General features: G+C 53.4%; 4 protein-coding genes across 4 annotated transcripts; 3 read left to right on the top strand and 1 right to left on the bottom strand.

The window, feature by feature from the left end:
* Positions 1-790: 790 nt before the first annotated feature.
* C7974DRAFT_299210 (meiotic cell cortex C-terminal pleckstrin homology-domain-containing protein) lies at positions 791-4,835 on the top strand (the record flags this gene model as incomplete). Its single annotated transcript, XM_046137733.1, has 2 exons — positions 791-3,914; positions 3,967-4,835. The coding sequence occupies 2 exons, from the start codon at positions 791-793 to the stop codon at positions 4,833-4,835; spliced, it is 3,993 nt and encodes a 1,330-aa protein (XP_046002431.1).
* Positions 4,836-5,370: 535 nt separating this feature from the next.
* On the bottom strand, positions 5,371-10,776 carry C7974DRAFT_3154 (CNH domain-containing protein). Its single transcript, XM_046138508.1, has 2 exons — positions 6,561-10,776; positions 5,371-6,511 (listed from the first exon to the last, which is right to left on the bottom strand). The coding sequence occupies exons 1-2, from the start codon at positions 10,677-10,679 to the stop codon at positions 5,621-5,623; spliced, it is 5,010 nt and encodes a 1,669-aa protein (XP_046002430.1). The 5' UTR covers positions 10,680-10,776; the 3' UTR covers positions 5,371-5,620.
* A 1,167-nt stretch (positions 10,777-11,943) lies between these two features.
* C7974DRAFT_407401 (uncharacterized protein) lies at positions 11,944-13,828 on the top strand (the record flags this gene model as incomplete). The annotated part of the gene is made up of 2 exons (XM_046143235.1): positions 11,944-12,766; positions 12,813-13,828. The coding sequence occupies 2 exons, from the start codon at positions 11,944-11,946 to the stop codon at positions 13,826-13,828; spliced, it is 1,839 nt and encodes a 612-aa protein (XP_046002429.1).
* A 2,628-nt stretch (positions 13,829-16,456) lies between these two features.
* Positions 16,457-18,334, top strand: C7974DRAFT_407400 (dicarboxylic amino acid permease-like protein; the record flags this gene model as incomplete). The annotated part of the gene is made up of 4 exons (XM_046143234.1): positions 16,457-16,710; positions 16,756-17,347; positions 17,398-18,069; positions 18,119-18,334. The coding sequence occupies 4 exons, from the start codon at positions 16,457-16,459 to the stop codon at positions 18,332-18,334; spliced, it is 1,734 nt and encodes a 577-aa protein (XP_046002428.1).
* Between the last annotated feature and the right edge of the window lie 1,922 nt (positions 18,335-20,256).

The raw sequence follows: 20,256 nt of genomic DNA, 5'->3' as shown, positions 1-20,256 counted from the left end.
CCCCTGACACAGCCTCATGCAGGGAAGCTTGTGCTCACAATGCATAAGCATGGATTCGGGCTGCAAGACAAACCGAGCAGGGCTCTGAAGGGGTACGTCGACTCCATTCGCTGCTTCTGGCAGTCCCGCCTCCCCAGAGGAACGTGCGGAGTTGTGCCTTGTGTCCCGAAGACGAAAGGTGCTGCATGGCGGGCGATCCGCAAATGTGCCCAGTTCGCACCTCGTTCTTCAACCTCTCCTTCCTCTCTATGCTCCGTGCAGGTGACGACACACTGGGATTCGATCCATTCTATTTTCTTTGATTTAGGCCCCCTACCTTCTTTCCTCAAGACCGTTTTGATCTGCGTTATTACTTAGCTCTCTTCAACGCTTCTTCCGTGCATACCATCAACGTTATAGTAAGTTGATTGCGTTCACTATCTTAACATGGGAGCCCCCTTAGCCTCCTGACTATCCATACGAGCGCTTCGCGGCGCTTGATTGCGCGATTTGTCTAGATCCGATCTACCGTTCACGAGGAGCATCGATTAGAAGCATCGATTGTGCCTATATATCACTAACAGGGCACAGATCACGCTACCTGCGAGACATTATTGTTACGCGCCAAAGTCTTGTATCTGACACACAACGACATCTGCTCAACTCTGAGTCCACAGCTTTGCCCCTTTGCCAAAGTCGATGGACATGGGAATGTATTGAACCAACGTTTATCAGCACCACTTGGTTGTGGTACTGAACGAAAGGCTGTAAACGTCTAAACCGATCACGGTCTGTTGCACGCACCACCACGATGACGACCGACTACTTTTCCGATCACGAGGCTTTCATCGCCAGTCAGCCTTTGCCATCTCCAGGAGGTACACTGTACACGCCATCTCGACGGAACTCGAGATATGGAACGCCCGCTAGTGAGATTGCTAGTTCACCACCTCCTCTTCCATCGAGTATGTATCCTGAGACAGAGGACGAGGCGGCCAATAACGAGACCATTTCGATGCTTGATCCACGCCGCTTCACTCCAACGCTACATGCCAACTTGGTCTCCGAAATTTTGAATCTACGACGCGAGCTAGATTCAAAGCACAGGTTCATCGAGGACGTAGAGCTGAACCTCCATACCGCACGGACCGAGAATGACTCGCTGGTGAAACAACTTTCATCAACTGCCAAAGACAATCGCACAGCAAAACGTCAACTACAGCACTTCGAGAATGAGATGCTTGCAGCGCTGGAAGAGATTGCAGGTGAGCGTGATAAACTCAAGGATGTCAACGCAGATCTCAAGTCGAAACTGGAAGTGGCCGAAAAGAGATCGCGTAGCCAGGATGATGACTCGACGCGTGTTCATGACATGTGGGCTCGCGAAAAGGAAGTTTGGGCTGGAGAAAAAAGAACTTTGGAGCGCAAAGTACACACATCTGATGCGCGATTGAAGCTGCTATTGGACGAACTTGCCGCTCATGAAGTTGCCAGAGAAGAAGCACGCTTTGAAGGCGAAGGAGATGACACGAAGGACACCAACGTGGGCGCCGAGAGCGACACTGCCAGTGTGCGCTCGTCGCCGCAAAGGCGCTCTTCCACGCAAATCGGACACCATTCGCGAAACCTGAGTAACAGTAGCTACAGGAGCATCGGTCGAAACTACCGAATGTCACTGATGAGCAATGAGGGTCAGGGTCGAGGCATTGGCCTCAGTCTCGCAGATGAGCTCATTTTTGACGAGGAGGAAGAGGAAGATTTGGAAGATCTCGAACTCGACTCGGACGATTTCCCCGAACATGAAATGCGAGCAAGAAGAGTCATGGAATCGCGACAGGCGATGTATCCCGACGATAAAGCAAAACGCATCCTGGGACTGAGTTGTGACGTCCAATCTCCAAGCAAGGACATCCCGGTCACTGCTGAAGAGTACGGCCAGGTCAAGACATCTCATGAAACGACTCATTCCACGGTAACAATAACGCCCAGGGATATCACCCTAATCTTCCCGCCAACCAAGCCGATATACGTGGATACTGGCGTTCAGCCCTCGCCGCCTGCATCGCCTGTGCTTCCCTCCATGACCGAAGCCTCGTGTCAGACAATCAACGAGGTTCCTGTGCAGCCGAAACCTGCCGATAGCTCGGCAGCTCGCACTGAGGTCGATGTGAACCAAAGCCAGGCAAACCAGCGCAGGAAGCGCACGTCTCTGTTGCTTGAATCTCCTCACCCCTCAAGGAGTGCCAGCCCTACACAATGTACTATGATTTCTAGTGCTGTGCAGACACTTGAGCAGCCATTAAGTCCACCACCAACGCCCAAGATCACCATCCCGACTACCGAACTGCCCGCAACACCTGTTTCACCTATCTTCCAGACCGAGCTTGTATCCTCGTCGACGCAGACAGATTCAACCGAGCAGCATGAGATACCCATTGCAGAAATCAAACGAAGTGCTCCGCCAGCACCGATCCCCATACCGTCAATCGCCATTACTGCCCCAGACTCAGCCCCTTCCTCGCCAAAAGACGCTAGGTTGCCACCAGGGACTAAGACGATTTCTACCCAAACAACAAGCGATCTCGTTGCACCAATGCGATCGTACGGTATTCAGACAGAGCCTATTCGGGTTGACCAACGTCCTATCAAACTACCACCTCATCTCCTGCCCTCGGCTATAACCTCCAAGCCCGGCACCCCAGAGACAAAATTAGAAAGCCCTTTCGCCGGCATCGGTGTAAGAAATGACTCGTACTACCCTGTTGGCAGCGACACCGAGAAATTCCCTCCAAAGTCAGCAGCTCGCCAAGACCTTATGGCCCTACTCGAGAAAGCTGCCGATAACAGAGTGCAGGTGGAAACTCGCTACCCTGGTAACAACGACAACGGACCCTTGTCAAGCAATCATCAGAACGAGCAGCTTAGTAGACCTTTCCGATCGAGCAGCTTGTTCGCTGGATTCGATGGCCCTTCTTCCGACGAAGAGGATCTTGCCGATGCGAGCGACGACGAACACCGAGGTCACCCTCACATGACGCCTATGCTCTCATCGCGCAATGCTAAGAATGGTCGACCAGTGAATCCACCAACCCCTGTGCCAGAGGACAAGGAACCGACGCCGCCGTCTAGAATCTCTGAGGACTCTCAGCCTTCCCATCGTTTTGGTTCTGAGCGTGCGTCTCTCGAGAAAGCAGCAAGAATTACAAAACGTAATTCCTTAGGTCGCCAGCCCAGTATTCGGCGATCGGCCATGATCCAGTCCGGTACTTCAGCGCACATGAAGCCCATCATGAACAATCTTGGTTCTGCCACTCAAGTAAAGCCGCCGTTCCCGGTCCCCATGCGCTCGAGCTCCCGTAATACGCCTTTGAGTAAAAGTGAAGGCTCTACAAGTCCCACACCTGGCCATGGTGGCTCCTATGCTAATCGCCGGATGCATGCTACTAAGCATCAACGGAAGGATAGCCTGCGAAAAGTGCGCTCAGCAGCCCCGATTTCCAGATCAAACCGTTCCCGAAGCAGGTCACCGACGATGCCTACAACACCCAGTATACCTGACACGGATTCCATCCCTCCTCTACCAAGTGACATCATGAGCGCGAGTGGCTTTGGCCACCGTCATCAATTGTCAACCAACACAGCATACACGGCTAGCCAGTCAGTTGCTAGTTCCAACTCGCAATCCAATGTCGTTGATGCCATTGCTGCAGCAATGATCGGCGAGTTTATGTGGAAATATGTGCGCAAGAGGAAAGCTTTTGGTGTCGGTGGGGCAGAGGTTCCTATGGATCGTGCAACTGAGGAGGCCTCTCTTTCGAGCGGTGGAGTACGTCACAGGCGCTGGGTTTGGATCTCACCATACGAGCGAGCAATATTGTGGAGTAGCAAGCAGCCAACTTCCGGTTCTGCTTTAATGGGCAAGAGCGGTCGCAAACGTAAGTACCTAGCATGAGGCACGAAGAGAAGCAGCTACTGACGTACAACTAGTCACCATCCAGTCAGTCCTCGACGTCGCCGACAACAATCCAACCCAACGAAACGAACCCCTTTTCAACAGATCGATTCTGATTTTGACACCTGCGCGTGCCCTCAAGTTCACAGCCGTATCGCGAGAGCGCCATTACCTGTGGTTGACTGCGCTTTCTTTCCTAGCACACTCGAGCGCACCCATGCCCGATCTCAGTGCCATGCCTCAGCCACCACCGGTTGAATACAAACATCAACGATCGGGAGGCGCAACACTTCGGCGGTCGCGCGTGCAGGACTCAGTACGTCTCGCGAAAGGCAAGGCGAACCCAGCAATGCAACGAAACAGGGCACTCAACGAGCCCATGCCTGGTCTATCATCGCTTGCTGGTTTCGACAGGTCGGTAGCAGACTCTGCTAGCCCACCTTCCATTCCTCGAGGGCCAGCTCACGGCCGTAAACGAAGCTCGACCGGCCCAGGTGCACCGCCGCCCAGTATCCCCTTCCGCAGCTTCTCACACCAACAAGTGCCTTCAGTCTACTCCAATGGATCTTCGGACAAATATTCGTCCATGCAACCGCCTTCAGTACCTTCGTCGGTATATAATCCCACCAGTGGCATTGTCAGCAGCCGAACATCTGAAGCAAGAACATCTGAAGCCAGCACATCTACCCGCAGCCACTTCTTCGATGCTATGGGCACCGTGCGTATGGAGGCCTTCATCGACGATGCATTGGGTGATCCAGCGCAACGCCAGGGTCTCTACGTCAAGCCCAGAGGCGCTCGTCACCGACGTAGCAGCCAGTGGAGTGACACCGCACGTGAGCGGCCAATGCGAGCAGCTGGCCTGTACGACGACATCGACAACGATCCTTTCCGTGGTTTCTAGCTGATTGACATGTTGATCACGCCGCGACGCCGATATGGCTGAACGATGCTTTGGTGGTTTCTTCCGTTGACACGCTCTCCCAGTATTTGCATCTCCTTCCTTCTCATTTTATTTCTTATTTCCTTGGCTCGTTTTCGATTTCGTTTGTCCTCATAACATTTCATCACTTTAGCGCAAAAGCATGCGTGTATCATTTAGAACGTGCTCATCTATGCATGTCATGTCCGGAGCAGCATCCCCGGCCTAGATACTTCTCATATCTCTTTTCCTCATCATCACTAGGGCCCAATCGCAAGCCTAGAAGCATCAGTGCTCACGCGCAAAGATACCACACAACATACTCATACCTTCTTGTATAATGCTTCCTTCTCACACGCCCCAAGGCCATTTCGATACCCAGGCATTTGATTAGCCAGGCATTTGCTCAGTTACCGGTCCAGGTAACGTTACTATAGTCCAATACAACAAGAACAATAATATCATTGCATCGAAGAAGTTTTGAACATGCCCTGCCGTGAGGTGATTGTGGATTAGATGACGGAAATGCATCATTATTGCTGACTACAAAGCGCTGCAATGCTAACAAGGACAACCATCAAAACCCACCCTGTACATGCCCGAACCAATCGCCACATCGCCAATGTACATATAACATGCGTGCACATAACAATGCGTCTCCAGTACTTCACAAGGTATCCGGCGGAAAGTCAACAAAATCACGAACCGACATATGCAGATATCACCAAAAGCGCACCCCTCCCAAGCCGTCGCCCTGGAGCCTAGATCTACTCCTTCTGCCCCTCATTAAGCACCAGCTCGACAACCACCTGACACCTCTCGACCTGCGGATGCTGCAGGCTCATCTTGATGGTCCTGTGATGCCCCGTGGTGCCCGACAGCCCGTCGTCGAGACACTTGACGTCGCGGCCGGCGATAACCTGCCGCAGGCGGCCATTCTGCGCATTGCGGATCTCGACGAAATCAGGATCGAACAAGAGCACATACGGGCCGTACATGGCGGCGCTCTTGGCCTTGCCGACAAACTCCATGATGACGGAGCGGCTGATGTCGCCGTTCTTGTTGATGTAGACGGCGCACTCTTCGTAGCACAGCAGGAACTCCTGGTCCGAGAGGCGGAACATGCCGAGCGGGTCCTGGTTGGTGAGGCGCGAGGCGATGGTGGCGACGTGCTGCTGCTTGAGGTCTGGGACGCTCCAGGGCTGTTTCTTGTCGAGGGTCATGACCTCGAAGCCCTTGGCGGTCGAAATGGCGAGGGACGAGTGGAAGAGGTTGATTGTGTAGCAGTCGGCCGGGATGTAGAATTCGTCGTATTCGCGGAAGAACTCTGTGCGGCCGGATTTCCACATGCGAGATTTCTTTTCGGTGGACTTTTGGTACACGGGTTCGAGGACCTTGAAGGTGGAGGAGAGGCCTTCGCGCTTCTTGTAGAAGACGAGGGTGCGGTCTTTCATTGTGCCAGTGGCGAAGAAACCAATGTCGCGTGCGCCAGAGAGTTTCTGGGGTGCGCGCCGTGTTGAGTCGTTGGATGGTGGTACACCGCTGACAGGGCAGACAGCATCAAGGTGATATGCAATCAGAGATTTGTCAGAGATGAGCAGCATGAGACTAAAATGTTCCAAGACTGCGATTTGTGTCACACGTGGAACTTGGATTGCCTGTTAAAGTTAGTTTGGGATTCGAAATGTACCAGACGTTGTGACATACCTTCGTCCAACCTCGCGGGTTGTCGTAGTCGGATATGTAGACTCCAATATCAGTACCAACAGCAACGATGTGCTTGCCAAATGGTTGATTGAAAGCTGTTGCGCAGTTGACCCGTGCTCTGCAGATAGGCACAGGCCTTCCTGAGTTGGCGAAAAGCTTCTCCACCTCATCAATCGAGCGGTCGAGCGGTGTTCCCTTGATAGTGATCCCCCTCTGTGTAGGCATGACACTGTCGTATGCGAACGCAGCATCAGCCATCACTCGTAAGCGGAAAGGTTCAGCATTCTGAGCAAACAATGCAGCCGCATGCTGTGTTTTAGCGTGTAGAATCTTGTCGCACCAATCAACCCGGTTCTGTGCAGATGACGCATAGAGTGTGTAGGTCTCCTTTCCTAGATGCTTGACCTTGAAGGGGTAAAGGATCTTCTCGTCCCTACCGTTGTCCAAGTTCGGGCTGTTCATCATCGTCTTCCCTGAAGTGCCCGTACTTGTTGAGCCCATGGAATTGGACGTCACAACGTGTTGGAGCGAGCCTGGTGCTGGACTACTGGTTGTCCGCCCACTCACTGGCGCTATCCTGTTCACAGGAGCAATGCCCTTCAAGTTCGACCGTACAACAGGATCCTCGTCCTCGCTTTCCAGAACCAGCAGATCCATCGGTATAGGTAGCCTAGAGACATCGTATTTCTCTGATTTGGTAAGTCCGTCCTGTTCCCGATATGCGACCGTCTTTGCCAGGACCAGGTAGTGATCGAAAAGCAGTGCGTGAGTTTCCAGCCAGTTGAATCGGCTACCTCCCATTCTCTGTAGGTCACCCCTGAAGATGAGCTCGCGCCCGAGATGATCCAGATTGAGCTCGACACGTTGCATGCCAGGCCGCAGAATCAACTTAGACTGCAAGTCAGTCAGACTGACCTTGCGTTCCATCTCAGCCACGCGAGCATCACACTCCAGCGTGACAGCTTTAATCTCTTCCTTGGCGATGATCAAGTTGCGTTTCTCATCGTTGTCCACGGTTGAGTTCTTAATCACCGTGTCGATCAGAAGACCATAACGCTGTAACCTGTCGATAGGGGCCTTGAGGAAGTTCTGCCAGGGCAGCTTTTCGGACAGTCGGTTTGCCTGAGCTTCGTCCAGGAAAGCACGGAATAGCATATTCCTGTCGGCCTCCTGGCGGACCAAGAAATTGGCATAAGGAAAGTTGGCGGCATACTCGATATACGCCTGCTTCGCTTTCCTGATCCATTCTCGGAAGATGTCGCTGAAGCCAACAACCCAGGGGCCCTGCTCTTGCTGTCTGTACTTGATTTGTGGAAGGAGATGATCCTCGTTTGCCTTCTTGACGGCGTCCGCTTTACTGAAAACATCGTTGATGAACCTGCTGAGTTTCTTCGGCGGAACAACAGGGGGTTGTGCAGCCAGAAGCTTGTCTCGATAAAGCCTTCGTAGTACGTCCAGTCGATCCATATATTTGTCTTCTCCTTGCACGATCTCGTGTAGAATGTTCTGGCGTTCAATCTCCTTTTTGTGTGCACTTGTGAGGTCGTCCTTCTTCACCTTGTGAAATGTTGCCCAGTCTTCAGACCGAGCAGCAGCGGCAGGTGAATGCAGATCAATCTTCTTCAGTGTTCGCTGACAGTGGTGTGCGTAGCAGCGACCAGAGCTCACGTGTGTGTGAAGCATCGGCGCGTAACAGCCAGCACCTGTCAGCTGGAAGATGACGCCAGTCATGCTAGTTGAAGAGAATTTGAGCCATTCCTCATCATGAACCAGGGTCCCCGCCCTGTACATTTCTTGCATCACGCGGCTACTCAGCGTTTCCGCGTCCGCGATGTTCATGGTCGGAACCTTGTGGGTGAAAAGAGCGATAAGACCTTCTTGGATTGGACTCTCCTTCAGATCATTCTCACCTTCCGTCATGGACTTCAACCAAGCAATGATCGAGCTGAGTGCCCAAGGCTCGGTGCACTTCTTAAAGTCACCAGTGGATAATTTAGCTGGGTTGAAGCGTCTCCCTGTCGGCAAAGTCGGCAAATCAATGGCAACAGCGTCACCGCTAGCAGGCGTCATGGTATTGCCGTCGCTGTCCATCGCTCCACCATAGAATGTATTACGATTGGCAGATTGCCGCAACCTGTGTCCCTGTTCGGCATCTGTCTTCGATCTTGGGAGTGGAATCTCGCGAGGTGGGTTACTGTGCTGAAGTAGAGACGTGGAACGGGGAACAAGTTGCCCAGTTGGTGAGACCATTTGCAAGCCGTTGGGATCGACTGGGTACGAGCCACGAGCCGATGGAGCATTGCGCCAGTACTCATACGTCCCGGATCCCTGTGAGCTGGTGCTTGTATGGTTCATCCGTTGACGGCTACCAGTACTCGCCCCTGGTGGTGGAGGAGGTAGGGGTCTGTTGGTCATTCCAGGGTGATAAAACATATCAGGTGGCTCGCCTGGCATTGCAGATGAGGACTGCAATGTCGCACCGGACATACCGGACATGACAGATGCGGAGTCCATGAGGGTGGCTTCGTCTCCCTCGTCGTAGCTCCGCCTACGCCCGCTCGGCTCTTCCAAACCCCCTGTGCCAAACGTGTCAACGCGTGCGTTGGTCGAGAAGGAAGGGAAAGGATGGATTGGATCGTAGTCTTCACTGGCCGGGTCGGATCTCCGTTGTGACCCTGAGGACGATACTGGGTGGCTATTTCCGGTCGCGAGTTGACTTGGATCTCCTCCGTATGCAAACGAGGGTGCAAAATTGCCCCCATAGAGGCCCAGATCGACTGGTGCGTATTCGCTATCACTAGCGCTCTGCTCAGCTGGTCGGTTCTGTCCGTGAGGAAGAGGTGGCGATGGCATCGTTGCATAGCTGCTGAATAGTCCAGTTCCTCCACTCCGCCTGCGTGCTTCGTCCGCCTCTTCTTGCTCCTCTGCCAGTCTAAGCGCAGCCAATCCAGCCGCAGCCTCTACGTCGCTCTCGTCGCTAGTGTAAACATCACGAACGGGATACGGTGCAAGGCGATCACCATTGGTACGCTCTCCGTTTCTTGCTGAAGTCCGCCTGCCCATCTCATCGTAATATTCGCCACCATTCGGTTGCTGGACCTGTATTCTTGGGCTATTTCCAGAAGTCATGTTCAGAACGTCATCGAACAGCTGGTCTTGATTGTATGAAGGTTCGTTCTGTGGTGAGAAGTACTCGTCGCTATCAGACTCGGTGGGAGGAAGATCGGGGAGTGGGCGCGATGAGACGGTGTTCGTTCGATGGGGCGACGCGTGAGGAGGCACTTCCGGTGTTGGCGGCAGAGGGTTCGAATGAAGACTCGAGGTCGAGTTGTATCTGCCGATGCGATCTTGCGTACCGTACCCAGTATCGTATGTTGGCGGCGAAGGGAGAGGCGCGTGAGAGGACTCGTAGTACGACTGTGAGTGAGCACTCGAAGTTGTTCGCGCTGGATAGCTGCCCCAGTCATCGCCAGCCGACTGTGCACTGCCTGGAGGCACGGGTAGTGGCGGCGGGGCTGGAGGAGAGTAAGCTGACCTGCTCTGAAGGGAGCCTGTCCTGCCAAACTGCGAATTCTGATAAGCAGCGGGAGAGGGATACGAGGCGGTCGGCGAGGTCGGCGAAAAGCCATATGGATGGCTGACGGTGCTATTCCTGCTCAAGCCTGTGTCCGCGTACGCAGCTGGAACGTATGGTGCATGCGAAGAAATCGGTGCAATGAAGGTGCGGTTGACGCCGCCGTAGTGCTGTGGATTCGGCAGCGCAACCGCAGGAGCATTGTAGTTCTGCGGGTTATAGTGCTGCTGCGGCGACTGGTACCCGTAGTTGCTCCCGTAGCTGCCAGCGGTGGGGGACGCGGGCCCTTGACTCGTGGTGGGCGACATGGGCCCTTGGATCATGGCAGGCGAGGCAGTGGTGCCGCCGATGAACAGCTCGTCGTTGCGATTGGCGAAGCTGTTGCGCCGCACCGGGGCGGCGTAGCCATAGCCGCCGGCAGCGCCGTTGGCATGGTCGCCTTGGTCGTGCTCATACGGGTCCTGGTAGGGCTGCTGCGCGGCCTGGGCCGAGTGCGGTATGTTGGGGTTGTAGTAGTTCTGGCCGTTGCCCTGATAGTACGACATGGCGGCTCGTGGTTGCCAAGAGGCCCGCGGAGGCGCGCTGTGAGGGAGCGAGGGTCGCGGTCGGCATTCACGAGGCTACGTGGGAATGTCGCATGTGCATATGCAGCATGGCCGGGGCCGCTGAGCTGAGCTGAGCGCGATGCGACCGGCGGTCCAGCTGGCGCAAGTGCTCGTGCTGCTGTATCGCGGGGGCAATGCGACCAGCGCGCTTCGATGCGACTGCGATAGTGCGTCGCCTGGCGTGTCTCGGCCGTAAACAATGGGGACGCGCTGCCTGTGCGTGGTTTCGGAGGTCCCAAGCGAGTCTCTCAGGCCTCTTAAGCGCGGGGACGGGCCGGCGATGTCTGAGTGCCGTCAAGGGCGCTGCGGCGGGGCGGTCACGGGGCAGCACTGGCGACGCTGTTGAGATGCCCACAAAGGCCGGGAGAGAATGTGTCTGGTTGTAGTTGTCGATGACGGGCAGGTCGAAGTTGGCACGCCCAAACAAGTGAGCTGCCAAGGGCGACCGGTAAGCTCCCGCTGCGGCGTTGCCTCGAACGCCAAATCACACCAAATCACCCAATTTGCACGCTGTGAAGGCTGCGGAAATTCCTGTGCTGACGTGACACTGCACCTCAGCCTCTCTCTGTCCGCTGCGTTGGCTGTGCATTTTGCGGCTGTGGGTCACGCCCATCAGCTTGAAACTCGCCCCCCATCCAGCACCCCGCTATGCTCGAGCAGGCACCGCACCGGAGACCCTGAGAGCGCACGGCCTCGACCCGTCTGGCTTCTTTTACAACATCGCACCATCCGTCATCTAATAGCTTCGTCGCAAACAACGAACTTAGGCAAGGGCCCTCTGTGCTGAACACAGCCTTTGACAGCTGCGATGGGTCCAGGGACCGAGCAAGCTTTGCAGTACTTGCACATGTGTGAACTAGCCTGATCCAGCTTATTTGCCTGCGACATCTGCGGACATACACGACCATTTCACCGTCAAGACAGACCTGCGCGTGCAGATGCAACTTAGAAGCATCACTAATGCTTTGCAGCCGTGTGCACAGCCTACCCCGCTCCTGCGGTAGGTACTGAGCTCCAACTCCACCTCTAAAGCTCTAAACCCGAGGTCGATAGCTAGCTTCATCAGCCATGTAGTGCGGGCATTATACGTCTAGACATATCCCATCGCACGCTTGTTCACTCAGTAATCTACAATATACAGACTTCTCTCGCAGTAACGAGCAGCGTAGCCAGCAGGCAAGTAGATCTTTGGAGTGTCTTCAAGATGGTCATTCATTCAGAACCCAAGTCCCTGTATGCCACTCAAGGTAACGATGCAGACGAAAACATCAGGATCCGCGATCAGCTTGCACCTGAGACAGATGAGCATGGCTACAAGATCAACGAGCAGCCCATGGGTACAAAGAGGAAAGTCAAAGTTATTCTGATGGGTGCTGGAGCATCGACGCTGAACTTTTTCAAAAAGGCCGAGGAGGAGATGGAGAATCTGGAGATGGTCTGCTACGAGAAAAACCACGACATTGGTGGAACTTGGCTGGAGAATCGATACCCTGGGTGTGCCTGCGACATCCCCTCAGTCAACTACCAGTTCTCTTGGAAAATCAAGCTGTGGTCGCACTACTATTCATACGCGCCCGAGATATGGGAGTACCTCAAATCTATCGAACGAGAAAATGACTTCATCCAGAAGTATATCAGAGTACGACACCAAATTGAACATGTCGAGTGGGACAGCGGAGCAGGGCTATGGCGACTCCAAGTCCGTAATCTGATTACCGGCGAGGTTTTTGACGACAGCGCGGAGTTCTTCATCAATGCAGGTGGAGTCCTAAATAACTGGAAGTGGCCAGACATCCCTGGCTTGAAAACCTTCAAAGGCAAGCTGATGCACTCTGCGCACTACGAGGAGGGCTACAATCTTACCAACAAACGAGTGGCGGTGATAGGAGCCGGCAGCTCGGGCGTACAAATTGTTGCGTCGATCCAACGCAAAGTCGAGCATCTGTATCACTGGGTGCGTTCGCCGATCTGGATAACAGCCGGCTTCGCACAGACGTGGGCTGGCAAGAACGGCGCGAATTTCCGTTGTAGGTGTCAACACGAAGCAGTCAAGTCTCAGCTGACTCCCACCAGACAGTAAAGAGCAGTTGAAGTTCCTCCAAGACAACCCAAAGAAGTACCTCGAGTACCGCAAACAAATCGAGAACGAGCTTAATCAGCGATTCAAGTTCATCATGAAGGGCAGTGAAGAAGCTCGAGTCGCGCGGGACTACGCCGACAAAGAGATGCGGATGAAACTCAACAACAACCCGCGCCTCGTCGACAAAATGGTCCCCAAGAACTTCAACCCGGGCTGTCGCCGCCCCACCCCTGCTCCCGGATACCTCGAGGCCCTTGTATCAGACAACACAACCACCTTCACCGACCCCATCGCCTCCATCACCTCAACCGGCTTCACTGACTCCAACGGCGTCGCCCACGACGTCGACGTCATCATCTGCGCCACTGGATTCGACACCTCCTGGCTGCCGCGCTTCCCCTTCATCGCGCACGGCACTGACCTGCGCACCCTGTGGGGCGGCGCAGCGGGCGTGACCTCGTACCTCAGCGTCGGCATCCCGGGGTTCCCCAACACGTTCTCGTTCTGCGGCCCCTACGGACCGTTGGGACACGGCTCCTTCATGCCGCTAATCGAGCAGTGGACGCGCTACATGTTCGCGTGCATCACGAAGTGCCAGGTCGAAGACATCAAGTCGCTGGCGCCGAAGACGCAGCCCGCAGCACAGTTCAGGCAGCACGCGGATCTGTTTCTGCAGCGTACGGCGTGGACAAGTCCGTGCCGTAGTTGGTTCAAGCAGGGCAGGGTGGATGGGCAGGCGGCGGTTTGGCCGGGGAGTCGGTTGCACTTTCTGAAGATGATGGAGCGGCCGCGGTTTGAGGACTATGAGATTGAGTACAGGAGTGAGAATATGTTTGCGTTTTTGGGGAATGGGTTTGAGGTGAGGGAGTTTGATGGGAGAGATATTACGAATTATCTCGGGTGTCTCGATGATGATGGGAGGGATGTGCAGCCAGATTATGATAAGGGGTTGCTTGATGTGCTAGGAGGCTTTACGTTGGATGAGAGTTATGAGGTGAAGGGAGGGTAGGCGCAGGATACAGCGCTGGAAAATCTCGTTGCCTTGGTTGAAGTTGCAGTTGCGAAGTCGCAAATCGATGTGGTATATTGTTCGAGTTGCGAGGGTGCATTGTTGTAGCCATCATAATACCTAAAGCCAGAAGTTAGTAAAGAGCTACCTAGATTGTAGGTCAAAAAGTAGTCTATGGAATTTTTTAGTATTTTCTCTACTTTACTGTCGTGTGGCTCACATCCTCAGTCTGCCGTTTATTCTGCAACGTAAGAGAGCGCGTAGGCTCATTGGCACCGTCTCAGCCGCGACCTCCAGACTCGCAGCTTCGTACTACCCATGTGCCGACTTACCTTTGTCCTATGTTGCAGCGATCTCGTGTCACGTAGTTATGCAAGGGTCCTGAGAAGACCAGCTGGCGCAGCTCATTCCACTTGATCAGCGGCGAATCAAGGGCCACTGTTGCCTGATATAAGCGGCGCAGCTGTGAATCAAACTCATGTCGAGTAGTTCCAGGCCGGTTGTGTTGCTCTGCTGGTTGCAAGTTGGAGAAGACGGAGTCTACGGGTAGATGTTCGTTGGAAGCGTATTGCCAGCGTGGGAGGTGCTCGTCGTTGGAAGTTTGCATCGACAAGTTTGGCCGGAGGGTAGGAGCGAGTTCGATCTGTTTCGTTGCGGTGTATCGCTGCTGACTGATTGCTTTGCATATTTGGTCCTCACGGCGTACCTATTCTCTATGTTGTACCTCGAGATGACCCATGTTGTAACAGCAGCATCCCGTTGTCTTATGCGATCTTTTGTTGCCTACAGGTTCAGGGTCATTCCTGAGATTGCCATCGATATCCTCTGTGCATATAGAGCTCTTTAGTATGTAGATCGAGTATCCGAGCAGGCGTGTTCGAGGTAACATGTGTATTCGAAGATCAGATCTTAGGTGCACGGTCTGCTACTGAAGCTTTTTGTTCCACTCTGGAGGAGTTGTGAATACTTAAAATTCTCGAATATACACGCGCAGTTTCCGGAGGAAGACGTTATATTTCTCTTCCGTTTCGGGATCAGTCAGCTGAGCATTGCGAGAGTGCCATGCCGATTTGAGACAATGTGAGGCCTGGATGACCTGGAGGCCACCTCGATCTATGCAGCCTCATGCAGTCGCACCGAGACGACCAGGGCACAAGAACCTAGAACCTGGGCCACTGTGCGTGATCTCCCGTATAAGTCCACGGTCATGCCAGTCCTTCCTTGGATACCTCTCCGCCGACAGCCAAGCAGATAACTGCAAAGACAATCATTCGGCTCGCTGTGCCGCTAGCCTCTTTCTAATGCTGGCGCCAGCGGCGTATGCAGGCGGAAGCAGTTGGTGGCTGTCTCCCATGTAGAAGCCTTCGATAGGCATTCCGTAAAGATTCTGCCAACTAAGCTCACTCGGGCAGAATCTAAGAAAGTCAAGGAAAACCGCTACGATGCCAACCTTGTGATGTTTGCACTGAAAGGTAAAATAACGCATTGGCATTAGGTTCGAGTGCTTGCTCTTCAAATTTGGGATGTCATTTCCTCACGTACGGAAGCCGTATCGGAACCTGTCGGACGTTGATATCTCTGTGGGCACCTGCGGGGATGCTGGGGAGCGGAGCACGCGATGAACTCCCACGCACTCGGTTTTCTTCGATAGACCTTGCCCGCAAGTGTGGCAACGGGTTGCCATAAGGTGATTTGGTAAGTATTGGGAGGCGCCCTAGCCAACTGAAGGAAAGAGTGTCCGATGGCAGCCCGTGCCCTAGGCACGCTAAACTCAGGCAACATTGAAGCGGGGAAGCACCGCGGGAAGGTTCTCTCGTTGCACACGCACATCTCTTCGCATCGAGCGCATTCAGCCCAAATTCAGCCTGCAGCTCAAGGTGCACTGTGCACAGCCCCGGTGTGAAGGGTTTTCATGCCTAAGGCAAGCTTGACATCGTGGAATGCGCCACGAGTGATTGCTGTTGAACCTGTTATCAACCGCGCGGCGTCTATTACTCGCCTGAATCGCTTTTCGTCGGTCTCCACAGCCATTAAGTAGGGCCTTATCACACCGAGCGGGAGAATGAGGTAAGTGTCTGCTCTTGGCTCTTACTCCGCCATGCCTTCGCCAAGCAGCCTTAGACAAGGGCACAGAAAAGGCTTGCCTGCATTAGGTAGGTGATATGGCGCTCCACGAGCACACGCACAGGCTCAGTGAACATCGGACCTGGCGATTGGCGCTGTACAAGAGGGCTCCGGACCGTCAGCGCACTCCATGTGTGGTGAACCGTGAATCGGGCTCCGCACACCATCTTTACGCTGAGTAAAATATCCTCTTGGCCGTCTTGGGTTACCTTACCAGCTTGGTGGCGCGTCTTATAAGTCTTCCTGATAGCTTGTGTTATCAGCCAGTTCGTGGGACATACTTGTGCTCCCCCTCTCAGCCTCGTATATTTACCGGTCAGCCGTGCGACCTTAGGCTTGCAAGGCTTTTTCGCTGCCTCTTTTGCCTGCGTACATAGAAAGGACTCTCCCCACCGAAGTTCTTTCGCCTGCGCGTCGTGCTCTTGTGACCGCTTCCGCAAACGGTCCTCCACCTCGGTACAAAAGGTTTCCTTCAACACTCCAGAGGACTTGACATCGAGCACCATGGCGATATTCAACAGGAGCTCCAGCTCCTCGGCTGATAGCCCATCGAGAGACCCAGAAAAGTACGGGAAGACCGACTATGTCGCCGGCGCCACCGCTGCGCCCGTCGTGGACGAGAATGGTGTTACGGTACACGCTGATAACCATCACCTTCACCGTGGCCTCAAGTCTCGCCACATTACTATGATTGCCATCGGTGGTGCTATTGGAACTGGTCTCATCATTGGTACTGGAAAGGCGCTGGCTCAATCTGGGTAAGTTTGACGTCGCTCGAAGTTGCGAAATGCTAATTTGAATAGACCCGCATCTATTCTCATCGCTTACACGTCTGTTGGTTTCCTCGTCTACATCGTCATGACTGCTCTCGGTGAAATGGCTGCTTGGATTCCTCACGGCTCTGGATTTGCCGGTTACGCTACCCGCTTCTGTGACCCTGCTCTTGGTTTCGCTCTCGGTTGGACCTATTGGTTCAAGTACATCATTACTACGCCTAACCAACTGACTGCCTCCGCGTTGATTATACAAGAATGGATCACGGCGGAACGCATCAACCCCGGAATCTGGATCCTGATCTTCCTTGTCCTAATCGTCAGCATCAACTACTTTGGTATCAAGTTCTTCGGTGAACTTGAGTTCTGGCTTAGTTCGATCAAGGTTGTGGTCATTGTCGGTCTTATCATTCTTTCCTTCCTCTTGGCAGTCGGTGCCGGACCTGGCCCCGCGACTGGATTCAAGTACTACAAGAACCCGGGCGCCTTCAAACCGTACATCGCCAAAGGCGATGCGGGTAAATTCTACGGCTTCTGGGCTTCCCTGGTCAATGCTGTGTTCGCCTACCTTGGAACTGAGCTGATCGGTGTCACTGTTGGCGAGGCTCAGAACCCTCGCAAGGTAAATGATGCTCCGCTTGATAGCCCGATGTGAAAACTAACATGACTTAGACTATCCCAAGGGCCATCAAGTTGACTTTCTACCGAATTCTGTTCTTCTACTGCTTGTCTGTTTTCTTCCTGGGCATGCTTGTCCCGTACAACTCAGAAGACCTCGCTTTCGCGAACAAGCAGACCGCTAAAGCCTCCGCTTCTCCCTTCGTCCTCGCCATTAGACTTGCTGGTATCAAGGCGTTGCCTGATATCCTCAACGCATGTATCCTGATCTTCACCTTCAGCGCATCCAACTCGGATCTGTACATCGCCTCTCGTACTATCTATGGTCTCGCAGAGGAGGGTCACGCGCCCAAGATCTTCAAGTGGACCGACAAGCGTGGTGTCCCTGTCCCTGCCTTAGCAATCTCAGCACTTTTCTGCTGCACCGCCTTCATGAACGCTGCCAAAGACTCTAGGGTCGTTTTCGGCTACTTCGTCAACCTCACTACTATCTTCGGTCTACTGTCCTGGATATCGCTACTTGTTTCGCACATCTACTTTGTTCGTGCACGTCGTGCCCAGGGTATCACAAACGATCAGCTGGCTTACGTCGCTCCTCTCGGTCTCTGGGGTTCAATCATTGCACTGTTCTTCTGCTGCCTGATTGCCCTCACTAAGAACTTCAACGTCTTCACGCGCGGCACCTACGGTGACTTCGACAGCGTAAACTTCGTCACTGGTTACATCGTAAGTCTCAGCTACCGGCACTTAAATCAAAGGCTAATACAAGTAATAGGGCATTCCCGTCTATCTCTTCTGCATTTTCGGCTACAAGATCTTCATGAAGTCCAAGGGCGTAAAGCCGCACGAGGCTGATTTCTACTCGGGCAAGGATGAGATCGACAGAGAAGAGGAGGCCTTCCTGGCCCACCAGGCTGAGATTTTGGCTGCGAACGGAGGCAAGAAGCCGGGCAGCTGGTTCTACAGGACCTTCCTTTCGTGGCTGTTCTAAGCTGTCTCGAATTGATGTTCTGACGTCTGATGAGAGATACACTCGCTATGATGAATCGTGATCAAGTCTTGCGTGCGTACAACGCTTGACATGTTATGAGGGATAGATGATAATGCATACGATCTTCAAACACCACGTTTCTTCTCTCCCTGTGTGACATGTGTCGATCTTGAAAACTAGCCCACGTACCTAGCTTTGGCAAGAACGGTTCCCCATGGGGAAGCTGCAATCAATTACCTAACGAACGCAGAGTTGCAGACCCGGGAGGATCCGAGTTGTCTGTGCAAAATTTTTCTCCGCGCACGACACGCCCTGTGATCTCGTAACAGTTTCACGACCCCATGGGGTCAATCCGCCACTGTGCATCAGCGTCTTGGTGGTGGAGAGCGGGCGCTTGGAATTACGTGATAGTTGGTGGAGCACGAGCCGTGCAGAAAAAGTGAGAACCGCCATGATGCACGGACGGGGACGACAATCTAGAAATCTGGGGTGAGCGCGTCAGTTTCGTAATTGTACGTAAGTAGCGTAGCCAGACTATGACGGGACTAGACTGTGCTTTGCTCTGCATTTACTAATGTCACGTGCCAAGCATCACGATGTGGAGCGTCGCGCGGAGCGTTGGTACTCAAAACATCACTACATCGCGAACTTCATTTTGGCAGTGTTCAGATGCGGTCTCGATAACCTTCCGGTTAAGCTCAGAGCCTCAAGACGATGGATTCCTTGTCCCAAAGCCTAGTTGTCAAGCAAAGGCAAAGGCTTGGGTTGCGCTTGGGCGAGTGCCGTGATTGCCGGTGTTGCAGCGCAAGGCCAAGTTCGCGCATGCCTAGGAACACTCAGCTTTGTTACGATGGCATGAAGTGAAACGCGCAAGCAAGAGCTAGGACGAACATTAGACCTGGCAGTCGAATACTTTCTCTGTTCGAACCGCTGCACGCCATCAGATGGGCCTCCATGTGCCTTGCTGAAAGTCACATGTTCTCTTACCAGATCAGCAGGAGTGCCTTACGGGGTTTTCTCCTTAATTCGAAGCCTACAGTCCTTCTGTCTCCATTGCTTAAGTTGCGCACGCGCTGCACCTGCATCGAATATGCTACGAGTCCATCGGCTTGGAACTGGCCTGTAAGGCTAAGTCAGGGCCTTACATTTCGCACCCGAGCCGGCAAAATCTCAGGCTGTCCGCTTGCAACGAGTTGTGGCTTTTTCAGGGCTACTTGAGTGTTGTTTTCGACATCGAATGAGGCTCTTGCTTCCACAAAGAGGCACCTATGTAATGTCCGTAAGCATCGATGTGAAGAGAACGAGTATTCTCTCACGTCTCCTCTCAGCACGAAAGATCACATTACGCGACCCAGGAAGACGTCTGTGCTGTCAGTATGTTGGGTCGTATAGAACCAACAAGGTAGGACATATGATATTGAGACCTGGAGTTCCCATCCATACTCGATCAAGTGCGAAGTAACAGACACCCATCTTGCGCCGGACATTTTTCTGACCCGTTCAGTTAGCATATAAGTGAATAGATTATCCTTCTGTTTTTCTTTCAAAACAGTCATCTAATCCTTAGCAGGCGTCGACCGCGTTATAGACAACAGAAATTGCCATCGGTCTGTCAGGAAGGTGATACGAGCCAGACCGTCATAAGATAGCATTTGTACCATGTGGTCTCCCAGGCAGCTGACTACTAGCACAGATTTATATTGACGAACTGAGTTTCTCGATCGTGATAAGCGCACAGCACATGCGACCGACGTCGTAGAAGAAAGGTTATTTACTGGATGTTTGACGCTTCTAGTGTACAGTTCCAGTACCTGCATGTATGGCAGCATCGGCTTGCAGATTCCCCTGAGCATCCCATCAAGGACTGAGGGGAGTCTAGGTTTACATTGGCTTGATGGCCTCAGATGATCCAAACCAGTGTA

This window comes from Boeremia exigua (assembly GCF_020726555.1).
Source record: "Boeremia exigua strain MPI-SDFR-AT-0100 chromosome Unknown C7974scaffold_1, whole genome shotgun sequence".
Taxonomy (NCBI): domain Eukaryota; kingdom Fungi; phylum Ascomycota; class Dothideomycetes; order Pleosporales; family Didymellaceae; genus Boeremia; species Boeremia exigua.
This window is presented reverse-complemented; position numbering and strand designations above follow the sequence as displayed.